General features: G+C 42.4%; 2 protein-coding genes across 5 annotated transcripts in view; one reads left to right on the forward strand and one right to left on the reverse strand.

The window, feature by feature from the left end:
• Positions 1-15,240, reverse strand: LZIC (leucine zipper and CTNNBIP1 domain containing). Its single transcript, XM_040645758.1, has 8 exons — positions 15,103-15,240; positions 14,321-14,481; positions 9,439-9,547; positions 8,261-8,396; positions 6,028-6,126; positions 3,423-3,518; positions 3,164-3,245; positions 1-2,670 (listed from the first exon to the last, which is right to left on the reverse strand). Exons 3-8 carry the CDS (start codon positions 9,537-9,539, stop codon positions 2,612-2,614), a joined length of 573 nt encoding a protein of 190 aa, XP_040501692.1. The 5' UTR covers positions 9,540-9,547; positions 14,321-14,481; positions 15,103-15,240; the 3' UTR covers positions 1-2,611.
• The window catches only part of NMNAT1 (nicotinamide nucleotide adenylyltransferase 1), a 22,244-nt gene continuing 9,884 nt past the window's right edge, over positions 15,137-27,496 (forward strand). For 2 of the 4 annotated variants that reach the window (XM_008694746.2, XM_008694749.2), the window contains exons 1-2: positions 15,137-15,271; positions 15,967-16,090. The gene's annotated coding sequence lies outside the window, so the exon portion shown is untranslated. Of the gene's footprint in view, positions 15,272-15,303; positions 15,485-15,608; positions 15,882-15,966; positions 16,091-27,496 lie in introns of those variants that run through there. The other 2 variants (XM_008694747.2, XM_008694748.2) reach the window with 2 other exon arrangements.

Here is a 27,496-nt window from a genome sequence, read left to right on the forward strand (position 1 = left end):
CAGTTTGCAAATCATTTAATAACTATAATTGTACAGAACTTTCAAATTATTCACTTTTCAATTTATTTCTCTGAATTATATCAAATCTGTGGAACAAAACATATCATATGGACCTTGAAAGAACTGTTAAATGGTAGATTAGCTCCAATGCAAAACTTCTTCCTGCATTAAGGAAGAGAGGGAAACCCACAGTAATCCTATGTGGTAGGTAGGTCCTACCCACTTATCCCCGTTGAACAGAAGAGGAAAATGAGGCTCAAAATGATTAAGTAACCTACCAAAGGTCACATGGCCATAAATGACAGTGTCTTGCTAGACACTGCAAACTTTGCAACTTTTTTTTTAACTTTGCAACTTTTAAAGGATGATTAATTTTAACTTGAGTACTAGTCATTACTTACAAAATGAATACACTAATGTGATTAATGACAAAATATTTCACTGATGTTAGTTTTATAGCAAGTGTAAGAGAAACCAAAATTAAGGACTCCGGATTCATCTAGGCCCTTCTCAAATACCAAATATTCCTAATTTTCCTTATCCTACTACTGGAAGGGAAGGGGGAATCTTGTTATGGCTTAAAAAACAACACAATAAATTCCCCCAAATACACATACAGACAGCAATTCCATTCCTAGGTATATAACCCAAAGGGCTGAAAACAGGTATTTAAACAAACTGACACAAATGTTCATAGCAGTCCTATTTGCAATAGCTAAAAAGTGGAAAAAACCAAATGTTCAAGAGATAAATGGATAAGCTCGATGTGGTATCCATGCAAGGAAGTATTTTCAGCCACTAAGAGTTTTGGTATGAAGTACTGGTATGTGCTACAACTTACATGAACCTTGAAAATATGAGGCTGAGTGAAAGAAGCCAGACACAAAAGGTCACATACTGTATGATGCCACTGATATGAAATATCCAGAATAGGTAAACCCAGAGACAGAGACAGAAAGCACATTAGTGGTTGCTGGAGGGCTAGGATAAAGAGGAGGGCATGGAGAGTGACTGCTTAATGGGCATGGGGTCTCCTTTGCGGTGGTGAAAATGTTTTGGAACGAGATGGTGACAGTTGCACAACTTTGCGAATATACTAAACACCCTGAATTGTACACTTTAAAATGGTGAATTTTATGTTATGTGAGTTTCACCTTGATTAAAAAAAATGTAGAATAGGGGTGCCTGGAGGGCTCAGTCAGCAGAGCACTTGATCTCAGGATCATGAGTTCAAGCTCCACACTGGGCATAGAGATTACTTAAAAAAACAAACAAACAAAAATGCAGAATAATGAAATAATGATTGACCATAAAGTCCTAGATGAATTACAGGTCATTTTCTTCTTGGTTTGTCACAATTTCAATGAGTTTTTGGCCGTCGTAAACCCATATATAAAAAGTTACCCATTAAAAGTTCCAAATAAGGCATTAATGAAGCTGAGGTCCCTAATTTACCCAGTTGGCAGAGCACCTAGTAGAGTTTACAGTATACAAGAAACTTTAAAAATGTTTTTAATTTGTATAAAGTGCAAAGAAAAAGAAAACTGAGAAATACATGAAAAAATATAAAGTGGCCAGAGCCTAGAATATAAGCTAACATACACATGCATGGGGAAATCTATATATTTGAGCATGCAGAGAAACATAAACACTCAAGAGTATGCTTTTCCTTGTAACTTATTTTGTGTTTCTCCAAAAACTGAAGAGTAAATAATAGTTTACAGTCATCACCCTCTGCGTTTCAGCAAAGAGGTCATACACGGGGAGGGCCTCTAGCTGCCACTTTCAATTGCTTCCCTGCTGAAACAACGGCAGGAGGTTAAGTTACTCCAGGAGACTCTCAACAGGGCTCCCATTGTTTCAAGCTCAAAACTCAGAGATACAATGGTCCCCATTCATATGGAGGCCTTACAGGCTGGGGAACGGTCCCTTAGCGACAACTTTCTGTTGGGACACCAAATTTTTCATAAACACAGACTTGCCCAAGTATGTGTTAATTAGTTTTTAAAAACAGCACAAAATACAGAAATAAAACTCAATGGACTAAGCTGAGAGTCAGGACATCCACTTCTTATCACCAGCTCTGTCTTGGATGTGACTTTAAGCAAGTCAACTTGCTCTTTCTGAGCCTCGGTTTCCTTGTTTTACAATGAAAATGATTTCTAAGATCGCTTAGAATAAAATCCTATGAACACACGAGGTCTACTGATGTTGGTACACTATTCACTCCAATAAGTGGGAATAAATTATGAGCAGAAAAGAATCATTAGTTCACATCTTTTCATTTACTATCAGAACTTAAAAACAAGGAGGCTTAACAAAAACAGGCAGAGAAACTGTTTTCTGGTCTCTCAAACACACAAGACATAATGAATAAGGTCCAACGGGTCCCTCATGCCAACAAGTCTAGGATGACTCAGGCAGGCAGCCCTACACAAAGCACAATGATGAAGGGTACAACCAGAAGCCACAAGTGTTTTTCTGTCACCTTTTCTTAGGTTATCAATGCATTTCAAGAATCTCTTGATTTCTTTGCAATGATTCAAAATCCTAGAAGACAAACGCCATTTATAGCAAGATTGTGATCAATGTCCCAAGCCTCCACACCATGTCATTTTTTTGTTTTTTCAACCTCAAAACTTGCCAGGGCAAGAACTTTGTCTCCAGAGCCTAAGGAGGAAGACACACAATAAACAAAAGGTTATTTCAAATGTATTTACAGTTCCTGGTAACAGGGGAATATCTACCCCATAGATACTTATATAGAAGATAAAATTAACTTCTATTATCAGAGCATTACCCCAAACCTTCCCAGTGCCAATTCCCAATTTCCTTTCCCCTGCACAAACATCTGACATACACAGGGTGATCTATTGCTTACAAATCCTTACTCTAGCCTTAATTGCGAAATAGAATATATAAAATTTTAGTTTACTTTCATGTTTACATTTAGTTGATAAGTATTTTTAAAATATTAGGTTATGTTAATTATTTTTAAGTAAAAAGGATTAGGAAATAAACCCAATAAAAGGGATTTATAAAGAAACCACTTCTGGTTTTACCTTTAAATTCAAGAAAAGGCCATCCTGTTATCTCATCCACGGTATCCAGTAATCTGGAGCAGTAATGCATGCTCAGCTTTCAGAAATACGAGGGTACTCACCAAGGTCTGTAGAGACTTTCTCAAACTGGCTGAGTATAGCACCTGCGTTTGCTGACAAGAAGGCCTCATCATCCGCAGTCAGCTAAATAAAACAAAACAAAGCCCAAGGGAGTGGATTCAAATGTTAACAAGTGGTTCTGAGAAAGGAACACTGTTAAGAATGTCTCAGGACCACAAACTGGATCACAGATCAAGAAGTTCTGTACAAATACTTTATACCTTTTATTTATCCCTAATTTATTAAATTAAATAGAGGTACCTTCTCTCCAAGTTTCCTGAGAGCTGTTAGTATCTCCACTTTCTGTTGAGTGTACAGGCCTCTGTCCAGCTTTCCTACCATGAGATCTCTATCCATCTGAAATGGATGAATGCAAAGTATATGGTACTTAAGTTAAAAACATTCTGCCCATAAAATAAAGCTTTTCAGATCTACTACTACTTTTCTTTTTTTAAAGTAATCTTTACACCCAACGTGGGGCTCAAACTCACAACCCCAAGATCAAGAGTTGCAAGCTCTTCTGACCACGTCAGCCAGGAGCCCCCAGAACTACTACTACTTCTTCTCCTTCGTCCTTCCTCCTTCCTTCTTCTTCTTCTTCTTCTTCTTCCTTCTTCTTCTTCTTCTTTTTTTTTAAAGACTTATTAATTTTAGGTGGGGAGGTAAAGAGGGAGAAGAATCTTCAAGCAGACTCCCTGCTGAGCTCCAAGCCCAAGGTAGGACTTGATCACAGCAGGAACCATGAGATTGTGACCTGAGCCGAAACCAAGAGTCTGATGCTTAACGAACTGAGCCACCCAGGTGCCCCCAAATCTACTACTTCTTAAAAAAGATCCTCTAGCTGACTAATATAGAGAACTACAGAAATTCAAGGCAAACATGTCAGCAATGCAATTACACAGCTCTAATAAATTTTTAAATTTTTTTTAAGATTTTAAGTAATCTCTACACTCAGTATGAGGCTTGAACTCACAACCCCAAGAACTAGAGTCACATGTGGCACTGACTAAGCCAGCCAGGCGTGCCCCAATTCTAATAAATCTTAATGATAATCATAACCACTGTCTTGATTAAAAACTCTACTGAGGAACTGGTAGGTCAACAGCTTCCTTTAGAGAGCAGCTGTCCTCTAAGAACTCATTCCCTTAAACTGAAGTGTGGTCTATAGGCTTGAATGAGATAACTGGTATCATGTCTCTAGGAATGCTGGTTAAATATCACCTCTATCATCAGAAACACTGATAGCATGTACCATGCCTGGGTACTATTCCACATACTTTACAGGTATTACATATTACACATAGTATGCGTTTTATACATATTACTTCATTTACTCTTCACAACAACCTTAAGAAGTAGGGACTACCAGTATCACCTTTTTATAGATGGGGAACTAAGGCACAAAGAAGTTGAATAAGATAACTCATCCAACTTCAATAATATTTGTTAAAAAGATTCTTAATAGTGTTAAAAACGATTAAAAATAACTTTCCCAAGGTCACCTATCATCATAGTGGAGCAGGGATACAAATCCTGCCAATCTGACCCATGTTCATGCTCTTAACCACTATTCTACTGGATTACCAGTGGTTGCAAATAACTTGTTAAAGTCTTAATTATATTCCAGTCTATAAACAGACTTTCTCCAGTACCAGGTTTATAGAGATGTTTGAAATTCTTAGATGACAAAGGCCACATGTACAGAGAGCAATGCCACTAATGGATTCTAGATGGAATTTCAACTCAGGGCTCCAGAAGTATATGGTAAAACCTTATAGGTGGGGTCCAAGTAGAAGCAGTTAGTAGCAGTTTAAACTGTCATACGCTGTTTAAACCTTCATACTCCAATAATTGCTCAAAAGACTACTTTTGTCAGAAAACTGTGAGTTGTGGCTCCAAAAACAACTGATCAATTAAGCGTGTGGCGCAGTCAATTAAGGGTCTGACTCTTGGTTTCAGCTCAGGTCATGATCTCACGGTTGTGAGATCAAGCCGCGCGTTGGGCTCCAAACTCAGTGAGGAGTCTGCTAAAGTTTCTCTCTCCCTCCCCCCTTCCCCAAATTCTCTCTCTCTCTAAAATAAATAAATAAACCTCAAAAAAAATCAGAGGCACCTGGGTGGCTCAGTCAGTTAAGCGTCTGCCTTCAGCTCAGGTCATGGTCCCAGGGTCCTGGGATCGAGCCCCACATCAGGCTCCCCACTCAGCGGGGAGTCTGCTTCTTCCTCTCCCTCCCCCCGCTTCTGCAGGCTCTCTCTCTCTCTCAAATAAATAAATAAAATATAATAATAAATAAGTAATAAAATATAAAAGATTTTGTTTATTTGACAGAGAGAGAGACAGCGAGAGAGGGAACACAAGCAGGGGAGTGGGAGAAGGAAAAGCAGGCTTCCCGCTGAGGAGAGCCCGATGCGGGGCTCAATCCCAGGACCCTGGGATCATGACCTGAGCCGAAGGTAGATGCTTAACGACTGAGCCACCCAGGCGCCCCTCAAATAAATAAATAAAATATTTTTTAAAAAATCAACTGATCCATTTTTTTCTAACAGACTATTTGTCAGAACAGTTTTAGGTTCACAGAAATTGTGTGAAAGGTGCAAAGAGTTCCCATATATCCCTCACCTCCACTCATGCACAGCCTCCCCATCATAAACATGCCCCACCAGAGTAGTTCATTTGTTACAAGAGATGAACCTACCCTGACACATCATAATCCCCCAATTCCATAGTCTGTACATTAGGATTCACTCTTGGTGGTGTTATATGTTCTCAACTGACCAATTTTTAAATTTCAGAATAACATAATGAAATTCTGGAGCCAAGAAAACAAAAACACACAGCAATTATATCAATTTAAAGAAACTTTACCTCTGCTAACCTTGTCCGAAGCTGACCTGGTTGTTTCTTTGCAAATAACCTGATGACCTCCGGGGTTTTAAAGGCCTGGCTGATAGCTGCTTGGATAGCCTAGAATACAAGAAGATAAAAACAGCAAAATATTCCAATGAATCAAATATTACAATAATTGACTGACGAGTCTTCAATTACAAATAGGTCTTCCTTGTTCATCAAACACTGTTACATAATTTAGTTTCCACAAAAGCAAAAATGAACTATTAGGACTTCATCAAGATAAAACGATGCCCAGCAAAGGGGGCGCCTGGGTGGCACAGCGGTTAAGCATCTGCCTTCGGCTCAGGGTGTGATCTCGGTGTTCTGGGATCGAGCCCCACATCAGGCTCCTCCGCTATGAGCCTGCTTCTTCCTCTCCCACTCCCCCTGCTTGTGTTCCCTCTCTCGCTGGCTGTCTCTCTCTATCAAATAAATAAATAAGATCTTTAAAAAAAAAAAAGTAAAAAAAAAAAAAGATGCACAGCAAAGGAAACATTCAATAAAACTAGAAGGCAGCCTGTGGAATGGGAGAAGATATTTGCAAATGACATATCTGATTAGGATTAGTATCCAAAATCTACAAAGAACTTGACAAATTCAATACCCAAAAAATAAGTAACCCAGTTAAGAAATAGGCAGAAGACATGAATAGACACTATTCCAAAGAAGACATCCAGATGGCTGACAGACACACAAAAACATGCTCAACATCACTCATCACCAGGGAAACACAAATCAAAACCATGATGAGATATCATCTCACACCTGTGAGAATGGCTAAAATTAACAACACAAGAAACAACAAATGTTGGCGAGGATGTGGAGAAAAGGGAACCCTCTTACACTGTTGGTGGGAATGCGAACTGGTGCAGCCACTCTGGAGAACCGTATGGAGGTTCCTCAAAATGTTAAAAATAGAACTACCCTACGATCCAGCAATTGCACTACTAAGTATTTGCCCAAAGGATACAAAAATACAGATTCGAGGGGCGCCTGGGTGGCTCAGTTGTTAAGCGTCTGCCTTTGGCTCAGGTTATGATCCCAGGGTCCTGGGATCGAGCGCCACATCAGGCTCCCTGCTCAGCGGGAAGCCTGTTTCTCCCTCTCCCACTCTGCCTGCTTGTGTTATCTCTCTTGCTGTATCTCTCTCAAATAAATAAAATCTTTAAAAGAAATACAGATTTGAAGGGACACGGTACCCCGATGTTTACAGCAGCATTAGCAATAATAGCCAAACTATGGAGAGAGCCCAGACGTCCATTGACCAATGAATGGAAAAAAAGGATGTGGATATACAGGATATGTATACACGTATGATATATATGTATATATATGTGTGGATAAATGTGTGTGGATATAAAGGCTATATATACGATGGAATATTACTCAGCCATCAAAAAAATGAAATCTTGCCATTTGCAACAACGTGGATGGAGCTAGAGTGTATTATGCTAAGTGAAATAAGTCAGTCAGAGAAAGACAAATACCATATGATCTCACTCATACGTGGAATTTAAGAAAGAAAACAGAGGAACATATGGGAAGGGGGAAAGAAAAAAGGAGAAAGGGAAATGAGCCATAAGAGATACTTTTTTTTTTTTTTTTTTTAAAGATTTTATTTATTTGACAGAGAGAGAGACAGCCAGTGAGAGAGGGAACACAGGCAGGGGGAGTGGGAGAGGAAGAAGCAGGCTCCCAGCGGAGGAGCCTGACGTGGGGCTCAATCCCAGAACGCTGGGATCACGCCCTAAGCCAAAGGCAGACACTTAACAAGTGCGCCACCCAGGCGACCCGAGCCATAAGAGATTCTTAACGATAAAGAACAAACTGAGGGTTGATAGAGGGAGGTAGGTGGGGGAGGGGCTAGATGGGTGATGGGTACTAAGGAGAGCACTTGTGATAAGCACTGGGTATTGTATGTAAGTGATGAATCACTGAATTCTACTCCAGAAACCAACATTGCACTGTATGTTAACTACCTAAAATTTAAATTAAAAAAAATTTAGTTTCCATTTGCTATTTCTGTGCATGTCACTGGAGCCAAATACATAACTAAATGAAGACCTGGAAGCTTATACTGCCTTATCCATAAGTAGACACTCACCTAGAAGTCAAACCCCCAAACAGCGTTTCTTTTCTATCTCAAATACACTTATACAAAAAGAGAGAAAAACCACCTGTGTCACCGGTGTAAGTAAATCACGCTTACCAGTTGCATTCCACTTAGCTCATCTACCAAAGTCATATTTCCAGACATAATTTTCTTCAGTGAATCATTAAATTCACTTAGTTGCTCCAGAGTTTCCTTTTTGGTTTCTTCGTATTCATCTGTATCAAGTTCCTCTCTGAAGTACAGTGAACATAATACAGAAAAACACAAGAGTTCCAAGTGAACAAAGCAATCTTAATATTTGTACCCTATGACTTCAGATATATATATTTACAAAAAATATCTTGGGGGACAAGGCTGAAAGGAAATGACAAAATGCTAATAATAGATGTGTTCAGATGTTAGTAATATGGGCGTTTTCCTGCAATGTGGTTACTTTGATAATTAAACATTTTTCTTTTACCAAAATGAGGCACACTTAACAAACCACATAATAACTTCCTTTTAAGCAGTCTATGAATCAATGCATAACCTTGGGCAAAATACTTAACACAGTCAAGCCTCAGTTTCTTGATCTATAAGCCACAGATAATGACAGTACCTACCTTATAGGGTTACTAGGGGCATTACACGAACTAGAGAAAGTCCCTGACAAACAACAGGTACCTGACAAAACAGCCATTACTTCTATCACTATCATTAACAGTAGGTAAAATTTTGCGCATCGTGAAATACGACAGCATTGTAGTACCTGTCATCTGAGCAAGAGGATATATTTTTTTTATGTTCAGTTAGCCAAAAGGCTATTTTTATTCACTAATTGAACAAGCCATTTATTTAACATTTACTACAAATAATGACAGCTGCCATTTATTAAGCACCTACTCCGGGCCAAGCATTGTTTTGGCCTCTTCACTTGAAATACCTACAACAACCTTTCAAAGCTGTTAAAAAAGGCATGAACAGTTTTGGTCCTTCGAACAGTTAAAGCTGAAAATACACTAGAAGTTCAAGTCCATACCAGGCAGGGCTATTTTAAATACTGAAGACAAGGTAGGTGTTACTATTTCTACTTCACACTCAAGGAAATGGAAACTTGAGGGGGTTACCTTTATGACTCCAAAGCTCGCACTGAGTTTATTTCTCCAACAGACAAAGCGCTGTGAAGAACACTACAGGGGAAACCAAAATCACACATGGGCCTGCACCCACCGCCTGGAACCGAGCTGTAGAAAAAAGCCACTTGACAGCAGAGCAACATTCAGTTATACTATTACCTGCATTCCTCCAGATCTTGTAATTGCTGCATTAGTCTATCCAACTGTTCTTCTAAATTCTGCTTTAATTTGCTTGTCTCGGTCTTTCCTCTGGAAGCCATTTTGATCTCTAAGTAGAACAATAAGCCCACATATAGTATATATTTAGTTATTTGAAATGATTCAACATACCAGTACAATTTAAAATGGGCTATACTCTTTCTGAACTACAGGTGTGGGAAAGACAGCTGTGCAAAGAGAATTTCATTTTACATATATTGGTAACACCCCACAAAAATCCCTGGCAAGTCTTCCTAACTGACTTGACAAGTTAATTAGAAATCTTCACTACTGGGGTGCCTGGGTGGCTCAATGGGTTAGGCGTCTGCCTTCGGCTCAGGTCATGATCCCAGGGTCCTGGGATTGAGCCGTGCATCGGGCTCCTTGCTCAGTGGGGAGGCTGCTTCTCCCTCTCCCTCTGCTTGCTGCTCCCCCTGCTTGTGTTCTCTCTCTCTCTCTAATAAATAAATAAAATCTTAAAAAAAAATCTTCACTATTGCTCCATTTTACTTTAAACAAATTTGATAACTGAAAACACAATTTTATAAAGAAATAGATCAGGTGTGACTTTGCTTTACAAAAAGATTTATAACATCTTTTCATTCTTATTAGGTACTCTCCAGGATTCCGAAGACTACTAGCCTTATCTTGTTGGTCTTACGTGCATTTACCTAATGACGTATGGCATTAACAACTTTTGATGTGAATTTCTTCTTTGGAAATGTGCCCATGTTTCTACTGGGTTATCTTTCTCTTATGATTTATAGGAGTATGAAGCCTTTGTAGTTATGTTGCAAATATTATCTCGTCTCTTGACTTTAAATTTTAATGTTTTTTGTCATGATAAATTATTTTTTTATTTTTAAAAAATATTTTATTTATTAATTTGAGAGAGAGAACGAGAAAGCACAAGCAGCGGGGGAGGCAGAGGCAGAAGAAGAAGGAGAAGCAGGTTCTCCGCTGAGCAGGGAGCCTGACGCAGGGCTCGATCCCAGGACCCTGGGATCATGACCTGAGTCAAAGGCAGATGCTTAACCGACAAAGCCAAATAGGTGCCCCATAATAAATTTTTTTTTTTAAGATTTTTTATTTATTTATTCAACAGAGATAGAGACAGCCAGCGAGAGAGGGAACACAAGCAGGGGGAGTGGGAGAGGAAGAAGCAGGCTCATAGCAGAGGAGCCTGATGTGGGGCTCGATCTCATAACGCCGGGATCACGCCCTGAGCCGAAGGCAGACGCTTAACCGCTGTGCCACCCAGGCGCCCCCCCATAATAAATTATTATTTTTAATGGCCAGATCTATCTGTCTTCTCCTTTAAGGCTTCCTAGTTTTATTTCCCATGAAGACAGGCCCTAACCATCTCAAGATTTAAATATATATACTATTTTGTATTCTAAGATTTACAGAAATTTTTCTCTTATGTTCAGCTCTTTAAGCCACTTGCAACTTTTTTTGTTAATGCTGTGAAATAGGAGTCTAACCATTATTTTCTTCGAAAGGGGAGCCAGTTGCCCCAACACTGTTTACTGGTCAGTATTTATGCCACTTTTATTGGCTGTTTGTTTAAGTAGGCCCCACCTCCAGCATGGAGCCCAACACAGGGCCTGAACTCACGACCATGAAATCGAGACCTGAGCTGAGATTAAGAGTGGGACTCTTGGGGCGCCTGGGTGGCTCAGACGGTTGAGTGTCTGCCTTCAAGTTCAGGGCGTGATCCTGGAGTCCTGGGATCGAGCCCCACATCAGGCTCCTCTGCTGGGAGGCTGCTTCTTCCTCTCCCACTCCCCCTGCCTGTGTTCCCTCTCTCGCTGGCTGTCTCTCTCTCTCTGTCAAATACATAAATAAATAAAATCTTAAAAAAAAAAAGAGTCCCAATCTTTTTTTTTTTTTTTAAAGATTTTATTTATTTATTTGACAGAGAGAGAGGCAGCAAGAGAGGGAACACAAGCAGGGGGAGTGGGAGAGGGAGAAGCAGGCTTCCTGCTGAGCAGGGAGCCAGATGCAGGAATGTGGGGCTTGATCCCAGAATGCTGGGATCATGACCTGAGCCGAACGTAGACACTTAACGATTGAGCCACCCAGGCGCCCCTAAGAGTGGGACTCTTAACCAACTGAGCCAACATGAGTGCCCCATGCCACTTTAAAAATATAGATTCAATAGAAACAGACTCAAGTCTGTTTCACTGATAATGTTCTGGTCCTAAGACATTAACTTGCTATTGTAACTGTTAGCAGTAGAGCTGGTGTACATTGATAACTGATAAGGAGTTGCCTTTATCATTGCAGAATTTCCCCCCCCCCCACCCAGTAACTCTTGGCTATTCCTATGCATTTTCTCTTCTGGATGAACTAAAGAATCAGCTTGTCAAGATCCCTTAAAAATGCAGTTGAAATTTTGACAGGGATTACATCAAAATTAAAGACTAATACGAGATCTGTATCCTTGAAATTTGAATCTTCCTATTAAGCAATATATCACTCCATTTATCTTGGTTTTCTTTCATGATCTTTAATTTAAAAAGTATTGTTTTATTCACAAAGGCTTTGAACATTGGCTATTCTAAGACATTTTGTATTTTTTTGTTAATACTGGGAATGGACTTTTTGTTATTACAATTTCTAATTATTGTGTGGCACCTGGCTATCTCAGCAGGTGGAACATGAGACTCTTGATCTTGGGGTTGTGAGCTCCAGCCCCACATTGGGCACAGAGTTTACTTAAAAACAAAAATTTCTGGGGCGCCTGGGTGGCACAGCGGTTAAGCGTCTGCCTTCGGCTCAGGGCGTGATCCCGGTGGTCTGGGATCGAGCCCCACATCAGGCTCCTCCGCTATGAGCCTGCTTCTTCCTCTCCCACTCCCCCTGCTGTGTTCCCTCTCTCGCTGGCTGTCTCTATCTCTGTTAAATAAATAAATAAAATCTTAAAAAAAAAATTTCTGATTATTGCTAGTGTAGAGAAAAGTTACTGATTTTGGTGTGTTGATATTGAGCGTTTAAGTTTTTCCATTTATAAAAATCAAACTTACGTTCCTTTCAGGAAACACATTTTGCTTAATATTAGATATAACCATTCATTAAAACCTAAATCCTGGGGCGCCTGCTGGCTCAGTCAGTGGGGCGCACAGCTCTTGATCTTGGGATCATGAGTTCGAGCCCCACACTGGGTGTAGAGATTACTTAAATAAAAATTTCAAAAACCAAACCAAACCAAAAAAACCCTAAATCCTAGGGTAACTTATTAAAGCATTTAAAATTTTCCTACAGGGGCGCCTGGGTGGCACAGCGGTTAAGCGTCTGCCTTCGGCTCAGGGCGTGATCCTGGCGTTCTGGGATCGAGCCCCACATCAGGCTTCTCTGCTATGAGCCTGCCTCTTCCTCTCCCACTCCCCCTGCTTGTGTTCCCTCTCTCGCTGGCTGTCTCTATCTCTGTCAAATAAATAAATAAAAAAAATCTTTAAAAAAAAAAAAAATAAAATAAAATAAAATTTTCCTACACATAATCATTACCAGATGATCTGATATGTGAACTTCAATGAAGAGGATTCCTTACATTACACTCAAAATAGAATGTAATCAGTGAAAATCTATTCTTACTACTGTATCTTTTAAAACTGGCTTAACTTTTCTACAATGATTAATGATATGTAAATATAAATGAGCTACATTATAGCCAGAAGTGTAATTTCACGTATAATAGGTTAGCCAGAAGTGTAATTTATTACACATAATTTATTACAGCTACACTTCATGTATAATTCTCCTGGGAAACATACAACTAAACTTTATATCTGTTGAATTTTCCAGTAAAAGTAAAGCCAAACCTAAAACTGACAGTGTCTTTTCAGGCTCAATTTCCTACCGTCTAACCATGCTGAAGTACTTGCTGTTTCAATTTTAGTGTATGTGCTGCCAAAGCGAGCACTATTTGCTGTTTCAAAACGTGCCACGCACTTTCATCCTTCTCTTTTGAGCCAGCTTTTTTTCTCCCCTACCTATCAAGCCCTAATCCATTCTTCAAGGTCTAGCTCAAGGTTCATCTTCTCCGTGTCTTTCTTTGTTCCCTCCCAATCGCTAAATTGTGAGTTATTTGTGAGTAGGGATTTTACTTTTCATTTTTTAATAGATTTTATTTAATCACTTGAGATAAAGGAAGAGCGAGAGAGAGAGAGAGCTGGGGGGCGGGGAGAGGAAGAGGGAGAAGCAGGCTCCCCGCTGAGCAAGGAGCCCAATAGGGCTTGATCCCAGGACCCCAGGATCATGACCTGAGCCGAAGGCAGACACTTCACTGACTGAGCCACCCAGGCGCCCCTACTTCTTCATTGTACATCAGCATCTAGCAAAACCTTGGGCAGACAGAAAGTACTGGATAAATAAATGGTAAATGAATAATGAGAACTGATTGTTTCTTCCACAGCATTTCACATTTTATTCTCTATTTAGCACTTATTTCTGCCTTAAATAATATGTGATTTCATTATAGCACATTGTTTACTGGTCTTTCTCTCCAGACTATAAACTCTGGGAGAGGAGAAAATGAATCTGATTCCTCTTCTAGCATCCTCAGCACTTAATAGAGAATAAATATTCGATAACTGGATACAGCGTATAAAGGCACCAGATATTTTAAGGAGGTAAAACCATTTTAAATAAATTTCAGGGCAGATGGGGCACTTTGAAAGCCTTACCCTGGTGCTGCCCGTTATTTGAAATTTAAGCCGGAAAGATTAACTCGTTGGCACCACCTAGTATCCAACAAAGGCGGTGCAGCTTTCACAGAAACTGCTGAAATGGCACTCAAACACCGTAATCTGGAGCGGAAGATGTACTCATTCATGCTCACCTTGTCTCTTAGTGCTTTGAACTCTGCACACTGTTGACCGGTCCCAAAGTGCAGAAACCTCCAACTGCTTAAGTTCCAAGTGTCATAAACGTGAGGAAAGCGAAATTGTTCATCAGGACTACAAGAGGCTCAAAGTTCAAACCACTCGGAGGTGGGGTTGGCTGGGAAATAGGAAAGCAGTTACAAGTAGTTTCACTTACTTTACAGAAACTAGCCTAAAGCAGTCCAGATGCCTCCCACCTGAGCAGCCTGCATCCGATACACACCCCTTCTCTTTTTAGGAAGACACCCGGGGGGAGAGCGGAGCGGGGCAAGGAGGGACAGAAGCCGTTTTCTCTCTTGAGGGCTCCTCGGGCAGCCTTGCTGAGGTGTCCCCTAGCGCGGCTGCGGGTGTTCCCGGGGAAAACCCTGTATTCCGTGTCCGGAGAGCGGCTGTCAAAGCCAGAAGCACGGATAAGATAAGGGCGCACAACACACGTTCTTCCGGCTGGACGTGAACAGCTATGGACCTCAACCATGGGGACCCGACACGGAGCAGCTCCCGCCACCGCCCCAAACCCCCGTTTCCACGGGGGAACTTGGAGCTCCCGGACTTGGGTCCTGCGGCGGCCCGGGTTGACTAGGCCCCGGCCGCCACCAGAGGTCGCCATGAATCCCCGCCCCCGAAACTCTTCCGGCCCTCCCAGACCAGAATCCGGACAACCTCCTGGGGCCCTCGGGGTCCCCTCTCCGCCTCCGCCACCGCCTTGGTCCCAGAGTTCGGAGCCAGGGGCCCCGCCTACCTGAGGGTCCCGGCCTGGTGGACGCTCACAGTAGGAGCACTTCCGCCGGACTCATGTACTTCCGGCCTCCAGGAGCCAATGAGGGGGCAGCCACGGGTGTTCCCCTGTCTGGCGTCCGGGCTGCGGGTCGTCTCCCGGAGGACTGGGGCCGGTCGACCCTCAGGCCTTGGTAAGCCCCCCGGCCCGACGCCCCTGAGAAACCAGTCTCTAGGCGAGTCAGCGCAGGACTCTCTGTCGCAAGCATGGGGGTGTCCAAGATGGGGGAGTCTTTGAGGGGCAGATATAACGGTCCCCGAGGCAAGGTCATATTCCAGTTTGGGGCAAGGAGTCTTGCCCCTTCATTCTTTCCAGCTGTCTGTGGAACCAAGAGCCTTCCGAACAGGTGATTCGCCTTGGAAAAAAAAGAAAGAAAGAAAATCCCTTTCTAGAGGTTTCTTGAGCTCGGCGGAGGTGGGAGGAGGGCGGAGGAGGAAGTTTTCCATTCTGAGAGACTTCTCTTTCCTCAGAAATCTGTCTTTCCAAATCCATAAAGACGGGGTCCGCCTCCCGGGAAGCGGTTTGACGCTCGCGGCCCCTTGAGGACGCTCACAGCTGTTGGGGCAGCATTTTTAAAGTTACTGAGGACCTGGGCGGAAAGCATTTTCCCAGCGGTTCCCGGCCCCGCTCCTTGAGTCCGTAGCCCCCGAGACAACATCGGGGTTGATGGCAAAATTGTTTCAGAGACGTTGCCTTTGAGGCTCAGTCTGTTCCAGCCGTCCCACACAGCCTTCCAGCTAAAGGTACCAAAGGAGTCTCGCAGAGAGAATTACTTCTGCCAGTTCTCACTGTAGGGTTTCGTACTTATTACCATGCGTTGTTTTTCAGAGTTACAGTGTGGATGTGAAACTGCTGTGATAGCCCAACTTAGAGAAACTGTTGACATCGTTGGAGTGGTTCCAGTAACCTACCTTGCGAAACGCTTCGGCTTCACAGAATTTCCTTTGGGAAAGTAAGTTGACTGCTGTGTTAATGTAATCATCTTTAATTTTCGATATGTGAATACGTGTGGACGGGTCAACGCTTTGAGTAATGTGGCACTCTCGGGGACAAACAGGGTCAGTGCCAAACAAAACATGACTGAAGAATATACTTCTTTGCTTCACCATTGGAAGAATTTGCTAAATACACACTTGCTCATTGTGTACTTCCCCTAATTTTTTCTTTAAAGATTTTATTTATTTGTTGATTTGACAGAGAGAGAGCACAAGCAGGGGGAGCAGCAGGAGAGGGAGAAGCAGGCTCCCCACTGAGCAGGGAGCCCCACCCACCGCGGGGTGTTCCCAGGCCCCTGGGACCATGACCTGAGCCAAAGGCAGACACCTAACCATCTGAGCCACCCAGGCACCCGTACTTCCCCTACTTTTGAGGATAATATGATGCTCTTTTCAGGCATCCGTGTTGGTTTTAGTGTGTGCAGTCGTAGGAGCTGTGGAGGACAGGCCTCACTGGAACCACGCATTCTGTTTGCCTGCTCTTCTTTCTCAGTGACTTGATACGATTCAGCACTTCTCTGCTGCGGATGCTCCTTGGGTTCTTGTTTAGATTTAATGGATAATGCAAAAGTATTCTCGTGCATAAGTAAGAGAAATTGGTTTGGGTTGCAGTTCTCAAACAAAAACAGAACCCAGGCTTTGGAGGAGCGTGGGGAGGGAAGAGAAGAAACTGGAAAAATGGGAATAACGTGTTAGGTAGATTGTCACTGGAGAGAGCATTGGGGAAAATAACCTCAGAGCTGGGAGTCATAACTGGGAAACCGTATAAATACTACTTGGCAGCTGGAGGGTTTTAGGACATTTTGACTTGCACTTGGGATGGAAGCCCAGAGAGTGCAGGTTGCTTCAGCTAGGTAGGGAAAATGCTGAGGCTGGGGAAGTTTGAGTGGCTAACAAGTACATGAGCCAAAGGCTCTCTGAATTGTAGACCTCTTTTAAATCTCTACCAGTAGATAGCTTGTGCCATTGTAAGCTTGTGTCATGGTTAAGACCATGAATTTTTAGTGTCAAGGTTGTTACACAAACTATGAGATCTTGAGCAAGCTAATCAATCTCTTTCAGCTTTAATTTTTTCATGTTTGTTTAAAAAAGGGATGGTCGGAGCACCTGGCTGGCTCAGTGAGAAAGACCTGCAACTCTTGATCTCAGGGATGTGAGTTTGAGCCCCACATTGGATGTAGAGATTACTAAAAAAAAAAATAATAATACACTTAAAAAATAAAAAGAGAGGGGCGCCTGGGTGGCACAGCGGTTAAGCGTCTGCCTTCAGCTCAGGGCGTGATCCTGGTGTTATGGGATCAAGCCCCACATCAGGCTCTTCCGCTATGAGCCTGCTTCTTCCTCTCCCACTCCCCCTGCTTGTGTTCCCTCTCTCTCTGGCTGTCTCTATCTCTGTTGAATAAATAAATAAAATCTTTAAAAAAATAAAAATAAAAAGAGAGGGGTGCCTGGGCGACTTGGTGGGTTAAGCGTCTGACTTTGGCTCAGGTCATGATCTCAGGATCCTGGAATCTAGGGGCATCAGGCTCCTGGCTCAGCAGGGAGTCTGGTTGACCACCCCGCACATGCGTTCGTGTCTCTGCTCACGTGCTCTCTCTCTCTCTCTCTCTCTCTCTCTCTCTCTCAAATAAATAAAAGTTTTTTTTTTTTTAAAGGAGATAGTACCTACTTCACTGGAATGTTGTACAGGTTATATGAGTGCTTAGCCTGTTGCTGAGCACAGAGAAAGAACTCCACGAATGTTAGTTGTCATTGTCATCATGATTTCAGTTTAATAAGCATAATTGAACATCCATTTATAAGGAAGAGGTCCATCCAAAGACAATGAATGAAGGTATTGCCACTCAGTGAGGAGCACACAGATCAGATGAGGATACCATAAGTAGAAACCCTATAGCTTTCTGCCCCTCTTCTGTCAATTTCCCGACCCCAGGCATCTGCTGATCTACCTTCTATCATTATAGATTAAGTAATCTATTCTAAAATTTCATATAACTGGAATCATATCATGTGTGTCTTATTGTATGTGGCTCTTTTCGTTCAAAATAATGAGATTCATCCATGTTGTTTATATCAGTAGTTCCTTTTTATGGCTCCATAGTGTTCTGTTATATGGCTATACCAACTTTGCTTACTCATTCATTCACTTATTCATTCATCTCTTTTTTTTTTTTTTAAAGATTTTATTTATTTATTTGACAGAGAGAGAGAGACAGCCAGCGAGAGAGGGAACACAAGCAGGGGGAGTGGGAGAGGAAGAAGCAGGCTCCCAGCAGAGGAGCCCGATGCCCGGCTCGATCCCAGCACTCTGGGATCACGCCCTGAGCCGAAGGTGCTTAACGACTGAGCCACCCAGGCGCCCCTATTCATTCATCTCTTGATTCACATTGAGTTGTTTCCAGTTTTTGGCTCTCATGTATAAAGCCAAACCATATAATTCTTTGTGTGGACGTATATTTTCATCTCTCCCCATTATTATTATTTTTTAATGTTTTTGTTTTGTTTTTTGTTTTTGTTTTTTTAAAGATTTTATTTATTTATTTGAGAGAGAAAGCAGGAGCCAAGGGGAGGGGCAGAGGGAGACAGAGAAGCAGACTCCCTGCTCAGCGGAGAGCCTAACTCGGGGATGGATCCCAGAACCTGGGATCATAACCTGAGCTGAAAGCAGATGTTTAACTGACTGAGTCACTCAGGCACCCCTGTTTTGTTTTGTTTTTTTAAATAAACTCTACACCCAACCTGGGGCTTGAACTCATGACCCTGAGGTCAAGAGTCGTATGTTCCACTGACTGAGCCAGCCAGGTGCCCCTCTCCCCATTATTTTTAAGCTATTCTCTTACTTTGTATCTAAAATCCTTTCTCTGTAGTCTCCTTAAGGACCTTCCTCCTTCAATTATTCACTTTCTCGAAGCTTCTGTGACTTCTTCAACCTACCAATAGTGTAATTCTTCAAAAAAAAAAATAGACAACCTTCTCTTAGTCATGATATCTCCCGAAGAGAGTGTTTAATATCTCTCTGGGTTCTAGTCTCTCTAAGTTTGTCTGCCTGTGAGATCTCTACTTGGATGTCCAAAGTGTCCTCAAATTCAATACCCATAAAACAGTGGCCTCTATGTGCCTTCCCTCCACACTTCCTCTAGCATTCTTCGTCGACTAGTGGCACGCCGTCTCCCCAGTCACTTAAGTCAGAAATCTCCTCCTCCTCCCTGCGTTTGCGTCTCTCCTCCATTCAGCCGGCCGATGCACTTGTGAACGCTTGATGTCATCCCTCTGTTACTGCCCTTCACTGTCTCGCATCTGAACTGACGGAGTGCCCCCAAGCAGTGCTTTGCGAACCTTAAAGAATCATCCAGAGCACCTGGGCATCTTGTTAAGACGCAGATTTTGGATCGGCAGGCCTCGGGGAGGGCCTGTGATTCTGCATGTTTAACCACCCCCAGGAGATGCCCATACTTGTGATCCATTCTGTCTTCACTCACTGCGTAGTGTCATCCAGTCTCATGATTTAAATACCATCTATGTGCAGATGACCCCAAATCTCTGGTAAATCTCTAGTCTACACTTCTCCCCTGAACTTGGCTCTGTTCTCCACTTGCCTACTTACCATGAGCATTTGGATATCTAGTGGACATCGCAAATGTAACTTCTGTATAAACTGAACTGCTGGTCTTCTCCCCTAAACCTGGCCATCTTTCTGTTCTCAGTGAAAGGTAACTGTATTCTTTCAGTTGCTTAAGCTAGATGTTTTTGGAGTCATTCTTGACTCCTCTTTCTCTCACAGCCCATATTCCATTCATCAGCAATCGCACTGGCTCTGCGTTTATAATATTTCCAGACTCCGGTGCCTTGTCACCACTTCTGCTGCTGCCACCCGGGGCCAAGGCAGCATCAACTCTCACCTGGCTGACTGGAGTAGCTTCCTGTCTGGTCTCCCTGCTTCCACCCTTTTTTCTCTCTACATTTTGTTCTCAACTTCAACAGCCAGAAAGATCCTTTAAAAATCTGTTAGATCATGTCACTCCTCTGCTCAAAACCCCGTAGGGGCTCCCTTTCACCTCTTTGACTACATCTGCTACACCTTTCGTCTGTGAACTCTGACTCAGCCATTCTGGTTTCTCTCTTCCTGGAGTACGACTGGCATGCTTCTGCCTCACGGATTCTGCATGTTACCTTTGCTTAGGACATTCTTCCTTCAGAAATCTGCATGGGTCACTCCCTTGCCTCTTTTAATTCTTTGCTCAGATTTCACTCGTTGAGGCCTTTCCTGAGCACCCTACTTGGAATTGCACCTCTCCTCACCCTCTTGCCCTGCTTTGTTTTCCTCACAGCCCCATTATTTAGTATGCCGAGTGTATGTGTGTATTTTGATCATTGTTCATCTCCCAGTGCTGGCATGTAAGCTCCATGTGGATCAGGAATTTTGACAGTTTTGTTTACTGCTTTATTCCCGGCATCTACAGCAAAGCGATTGTTCAGAAATATTTGCTGAACTATGATGAATACATGAGAATGATTTCTAAAGTTCACTGGTACGTCACTTCCTCTTGAGACCCTCAAATACATCCCCATTCCTTATAGGATAAAATCCAAGTTCCCTAACATCACATCTGAGGGTGGAAAGACCCTGGAAACAGTATGCTAGGAGTTCCATGTTAACTTTTTTTTCTTTTTTTTTAAGATTTTATTTATTTATTTGGGAGAAAGAGCATGGGCAGGGGGAGGGGCAGAGGGACAAGCAGACTCCCCTCAGACCCAACAAGGGGCTTGATCCCAGGACCCCAAGATCATGACCTGAGCTGAAATCAAGAGTTGGTTGCTTAACTGACTAAGCCACCCCAGGGGCCCCTCCAAGTTTTTGTTTAAATTCCAGCTAGTTAGCATACATATCTTATTTCTTTCTGGGGTATGTATGCTTGTTATTTATTTATTTATTTATTTATTTAATTTATTATTATTTTTTTTAATGTAAGCTCTATGGCCAGTGTGGAGCTTGAATTCACAACCCGGAGATCAAGAGTCTCATGTTCTACCAACTGAGCCAGCCAGGTGCTGTGAATTTGGACAATTTTTAAAAATTTAATTAATTAATTTATTTTAAAAGATTTGTTTATTTATTTGAGAAAGGGAGCACACAGCGGGGAAGGGCAGAGAGAGAAATCCAAGCAGACTCTGTGCTGAGCATGGAGCCCGATACAGGGCTCAGTCTTACAACCCTGAGATCATGACCTGAGCTGAAACCAAGAGTTCAACGCTTAACCGAGTGAGCCACCCAGGTGCTCCTTAATTTTATTTTTTACAGTACTCTCTAACCCTAGTGTGGGGCTTGAATTCATGACCCAGAAACTGGGAGTTACATGCTCTATTGAGCCAGCCAGGCATCTCCATCAGGTTCCTTTCTTTTCTTTTTTTTAAAGATTTTATTTATTTGAGATAGAGCAAGCAAGAGAGAGCAAAAGTGGTGGGGAGGGGCAGAGGGAGAGGGAGAAGCAGGCTCCCCGCCAAGCAGGGAGCCCAGTGTGGGGCTTGATCCCAGGACCCCAGGATCATGACCTGAGCCTAAATCAGACACTCAACCGATTGAGCCACCCAGCCCCCCACCGCCAAATCAGGTTTCTAATTCATAAGTGTCCGCACTATGTCTGAGATGTGGAAAGCACTTAGAAATGTCAGCATGCTAGATGGGTAGTGTGTTTGTTAGGTAACTTCTCCTCCAGCAGGTGTCCCCTGAATAAAGAAGCAGGTGGAGAACAGTCATTCCCACTTGTGAAGGTCTGTGCCCGTCATAGATGTGTTGGGAGATGTTTATATTGAATTTGATCCTCCTGCCAATAGATAGTTCTTTTCCTCAAGAAATAGAGTTGTCTTCACTTCCTGAAAACATTGAGAGCATCTGTGATTAACTAGCTCCTACTTAAAATACCTCAGAATCTGTGAATACACACAGGAAAAGCAGGAAGATGAACATTATGTGGGTCAATTAGTTATTTTCTCTAGACAACACTGCCTGTCACGATGCAGAAGATTATTGTCACCCGTATGGAGAAGATTGTAGTTATTTTTACTCTAAAATTTCCCACTACATTTTTAAAGAACAGATTGTTCAAATATACCATCTTAATCACTGTATCCTTTTGAAACTATACCTAAACCTTTGTTCATTACTAAGATTTATATTTTCCTTCTTCCTTTTCAGTACTTGTTTCTGTAGCAACCATCCAGCTGATGGTAATATTTTCATGAAACGAGATTCAGAAAGTCAGTAATCTTTTTTTTTTTAAAAGATTTTATTTATTTATTTGACCGAGAGGGAGAGACAGCCAGCGAGAGAGAGAACACAGCAGGGGGAGTGTAAGAGGGAGAAGCAGGCTCCCAGCAGAGGAGCCCGATGCGGGGCTCCATCCCAGGACTCTGGGATCACGCCCTGAGCCGAAGGCAGACGCTTAACGACTGCCCCAGAAAGTCAGTGATCTTGAAAGTATTTAATAGAGTTTCTTTATTTGGGGTAAATTTGGTTGTGATGTTACTCCAGTGATTTGGGTTGAACTGTTCCTTTTTATCCATTGTCGGTGGTAATCAATACTTAAAGACAACTTTCTTTCAGATGACTGGTTTTGATGTGCTTCCTGTTGTCACAGCTTGATGTCAGCTAACCATTTCACTCAGGAGTAGCAGGGTAGGAGATGAGCTGCTGCTTGCCTGCAGCGGTCAGGTGGCAATGCTGCTGGGACTGGCTCACCTGCCGAAGACGTCTGTGTGAGGCAGGAGACCAGAGGGCTCACGTACCCGAGTCAGACCATTGGTTTAGTGTCTGGTTGTGTGCAGGCCACACTGGCCAGCCAGCTCAGCCCCAGGCCCGAGAAAAGCACTGCAGGATGAAGAAGGGATCTAATTAAACGAACTGGAAATCATGTGAAAAGAATGGCTTTTTACTTCCCGTTCTAACCCTCTGTGCTTTCTCTTTACTTTGCTTTTATACTCCTTTGCTTCTTGGAGCTCTTGCTTTAGGAGGAACCAGGGCTTCTGCTGGCACGGTGACAACCCTAGGGTAGGTTACTTGGGAAGTGTTGCTTACCTGTAGAAACCAAGCTGCTCGTTGCCAGCAGCACAGACAAGTAGTAAAGTTCAGGGGTCGTTTTTTCCTGTATTTGGGAGGAAAAAGCACTGTGAGGAATACTTGTCTTTTGATTGGAACCCGTATCGACAATACTTTTGCCAAAGGATTTAAACAGTGGCATCTGCTTATTAGCAAGAGCTATAAGGCTTGCTGCCCACTGCACCAAATGTAGGCCAGCACTTCCACTGCTGATTGATAGCTTAGCTTTTTCTTTTTCTTTTCTTTTCTTTTTTCTTTTCTTTTCTTCTTTTTTTTTTTGAGTCTAGTTAAGTGGAATTCACACACAAAAAGAAAAATCTCTCATGGAATTTTTAAACTTCCCCTGGTGAAGTGTTTTAACTGTGACATGTGTCTAATTAGGAATTCTGTCTCTACATATCTCTATTTTTAGTGAGGAGAAAATAAATATTGAAGACTGATGGTGTATTATATACAGACATGCTTTCAGATTAAGATAAGCCCTTGAGAAATTCAGTATTTAAAAACACACACAGTCAGTTGCCAGAACTGTTAACACCATGGTACAGGCTCCTTCACCAAAGGATCCCACACCAAATACGGCAAACATCCTCTTTAGTGCCTGCGGGACTGGTTCCATATGCGTAAGCAGCACAGTAAAACCTAGAAGGACAGCAGAGCAGCATCCATTTACTGGGTGTAATTATCTCAGAAAAACATTCTTGAATGCAAACCTAAATAGAGGCTGTTTCCTCGCTTCCCTCCCATGGGACACAGATGCCCAAAACCCAGCCAGCCTAAGGTTTTCCTTTGACATGGGTTGTGTTCTTACTATTGGCATTGCTGGTGATAAGAACTCTGACTGCTTTTTTCACGATTCTGTTATCTCATTTAAACCTTAGCAAACCTGAAGCAGGTATTTTTTAATCTCCACTTTATTTTTTAAAAGATTTACTTACTTATTTTAGAGAGAGAGAGTATGGGGGGGATAGGAGCAGAGGGAGAGAGAGAATCCTAAGCAGACTCCCCACTGAGCAAGGAGGCCCACACAGGGCTCAGTCCCACGACCCTGAGATCTTGACCTGAGCTGACATCATGACCTGGGCTGAAATCAGGAGTCAGACGCTTGGTCCGCTGAACCACCCAGGCGCCCTTATCTCCATTTTATAAACAAGGAGCAGGAAGCTCAGAGAAGTTAGGTAGCTCCTGTCGTGGAGTGAATGTTTCAGCTGGCCTCCCTCTGTCTCCAAAGCCAGTACTTCCCACTGTCACATATGTTGCCTCTTGTGGATCTGGAATTCAGCANGAGACTCTAGAACAGTGTCTAAGACATTCAACAGCTTTTTTTTTTTTTTTTAAGATTTTATTTATTTCTTTGAGAGAGAGAGAGAGAGAACAAGTGGTGGGAAGGATCAGAGGGGGAGAGAGAGCAGCAAGCTCCCCGCTGAGCAGGAAGCCCAATGCAGGACTCAGTCCCAGGACTGGGAGATCATGACCCGAGCCAAAGGCAGACGCTTAACTGACTGTACCAAGTTTTTTTTTTAAGTAGGCTCCATGCCCAGGGAGGAGCCTAGCACAGAGCCCAGCATGGGGTTTGAACTCACAACCCTGAGATCAAGAGTTGGACACGTCACTGACTGAGCCACCCAGGCGCCCCTCAATAACTATTTTTTCATTAAAAAAATTTTAGGGGTGCCTGGCTGGCTCAGTTGGTGGAGCATGCGACTCTTGATCTTGGGGTTGTGAGTTTGCGCCCCACATTCGGTGTAGAGATTAAAAAAATAAAATCTTTAAAAAAATTTTTAGGGGCTCCTGAGTGGCTTAGATGGTTAAGCGTCCAATTCTTGATTTCAGCTCAGGTCGTGATCTCAGGGTCGTGAGATTGAGCCCTGTGTCTGCTTCTCTCCCTCACCCTCTGCCCCTCCACCTCCTCCCCTGCGCACACACTCTCTCTCTCTCTCAAATACATAAATAAATCTTTAAAAAAAAAAATCTTAGATGGAGCACCTGGGTGGCTCAGATGGTTAAGCATCTCCCTTCAGCTCAGGTCATGATCTCAGGGTCCTGGGATTGAGCCCCTCCTCGGACTTCCTGCTCAGTGCAGAGTCTGCTTCTCCCTCTCCCTCTCCCCTCCACTTGTGCTCGCTTGCTCCCTCTCTCTCTCTCTCAAATGAATAATGAATAAATAAAATCTTTTTAAAAATTAAAAAAAACTTAGACATAGTTTTTATTTCAATCACGCATTGCTCTTACAAGTACACACGTAGGAAAATATAATAAAAATGTATTAAGATATTCCTAAAACTTCACGTTTCAGAGTCCAGTGCTTCTCTGTCCCTTTTTTATTTCAAATCGTTGAGGTCCCTGGTTTTCTACACAGTATTAGCTCCTGTCAAGTAACCATTTATTAAATGAATCTGGTATTTTTTTATATTATAACTAAAGAATTTTATACTACCACCATAGCGTATTTGTATTTAACTTAATTTGGTTTCATACTCAAATTTCAGGACAACCAGAACAGTTACTAAGGAACTTACAAAAAATTTCACCTGAATTTTAAATGTGAATTTTTTCTTAAATTTCAGTCTGAGCTCCCTAAGAGCAGGAAGTCCTATCTTACCCATTTTTGGTTTGGTGATGTCCGGCAAATAATAGGCACTTAGTAAGTGCTTGATAAACGCACACTTACCGGTTGTGAAGAAGGTAAAGATGATATTGCCAGCCAAGTTGGTAAGAAGAGGTTGCGTGCAGTATCGGGAAGATCTGGGCCTAAAAGCAATACCCTGGGTCATACATTAATTTATCAATTATTAGAAGAAATTCACCCTTATAAGTACAATACCAGAAGGCACTAACCATTGAATTCTAACCCTAATTCTGGCCCGAGGTTCATTTGGCTGCAGACAACTCATTTAATAACCTTGGTTCCTTTACCATGACTGCAAATTAATAGTACAAAAACAGCCCACAAGTAATATGAAGAGTTGTTAATATTTACAATCGGTGGACAAATAGTGTTTACCATCTTTCAAATTCATGTTAACCAGATATTTTGGTAAGAAAATATCTTGTGGAGGGGCACCCGGGTGGCTCAGTCATTAAGCGTCTGCCTTCGGCTCAGGGCGTGATTCTAGCGTTCTGGGATCGAGCCCCATGTCAGGCTCTTCTGCTGGGAGCCTGCTTCTTCCTCTCCCACTCCCCCTGCTTGTGTTCCCTCTCTCGCTGGCTGGCTGTCTCTCTGTCAAATAAATAAATTCTTTAAAAATATATATATATATCTTGTGGAAATGCTGGCCTTCTGGAGTAAGGAAGTAGGCCTTAGTGCACACAAAACTCCTATGACAGACGTTGGCAAGTTTAAATTAGGCTAATTACAGTGAGTGTCACAGTTTCGCTTTCTTTCTTGTCACTTAAGTAGATTCTCCGTTTTCAGATTGTTTTAGAATTTCCACATTTTTAGAGCTGCAATTTTTTTTGAATGTATCAAATGGCATTTGCTTTATTTGTCCAGTTATTAGCTGACTTCTTCTGCAAGCCTAATGTCCTCCATAGAATCTGAAATAATATATCAAGTCATAATCTGGTCACATATGTCTGTGTCACCCTCAGCCATGCAGACGTTAGCTCATGCGGGACTGTCAGGACTGGTCTCTAGGGAATCCATAGATTGAAACGTTGGTGCCCTTGTTCTCCCATTTCGTGGCTTCTTGTGCTAGGAGAAATCGTGTTAATTAAGGTAAACTCAATCTGCCCTATTCCCAGCTATTCTTTTGGTATTGAGATTTTTTGCTTTTCAAAGAGGCGAAGCAGGTGACTACCACTGATAAGAGGGGCAAAAACAATGGGGCAGGCTGCAGTTAAACACATAACAGGAATCACAGAGCACATCCCAACCATCTCCAGAGGTAAGACTGGGCTGCCAGGTAAGGGGGTTGGCTGGTGAAAGAACTTACCTTAGCAGAACATACAACTGGAGGACCAGAGCGGTGATTCCGAACAAGAACACTGTCACTTGCCTGCATGGGACACAGCGAGTTATATTTTACATTACTTCTTTAGTGATAAAATGGCTTCAAGAAACCAAATTTACGGGGCACCCGGATGGCTCAGTCAGCTAAGTGTCTGCCTTTGGCTCAGGTCATGATCCCAGGGTCCTAGGATTGAGCCCTGCATCAGGCTTCTTGCTCAGCAGGGAGCCTACTTCTCTCTCTCCCTCTGCCTCTCTCCTGGCTTGTGCACTCTCACTCTCTGTCAAATAAGTTAAAAAAACAAAAACAAAAACCTGAAA

Source organism: Ursus maritimus, unplaced genomic scaffold (genome assembly GCF_017311325.1).
Source record: "Ursus maritimus isolate PB19 unplaced genomic scaffold, ASM1731132v1 scaffold_32, whole genome shotgun sequence".
NCBI classification, from domain to species: Eukaryota; Metazoa; Chordata; class Mammalia; order Carnivora; family Ursidae; genus Ursus; species Ursus maritimus.

What these genes read in the sequence shown, in the direction of transcription:
- LZIC (XM_040645758.1), bottom strand. Translation starts at nt 9,539, where the DNA reads ATGGCTTCCAGAGGAAAGACCGAGACAAGCAAATTAAAGCAGAATTTA. An exon ending in AGCTAAGTGGAATGCAACTG is followed by an intron (nt 6,127 to 8,260) that starts GTAAGCGTGATT and finishes CTTGTATTCTAG; the next exon opens with GCTATCCAAGCAGCTATCAG. An exon ending in TTCGGACAAGGTTAGCAGAG is followed by an intron (nt 3,519 to 6,027) that starts GTAAAGTTTCTT and finishes CATCCATTTCAG; the next exon opens with ATGGATAGAGATCTCATGGT.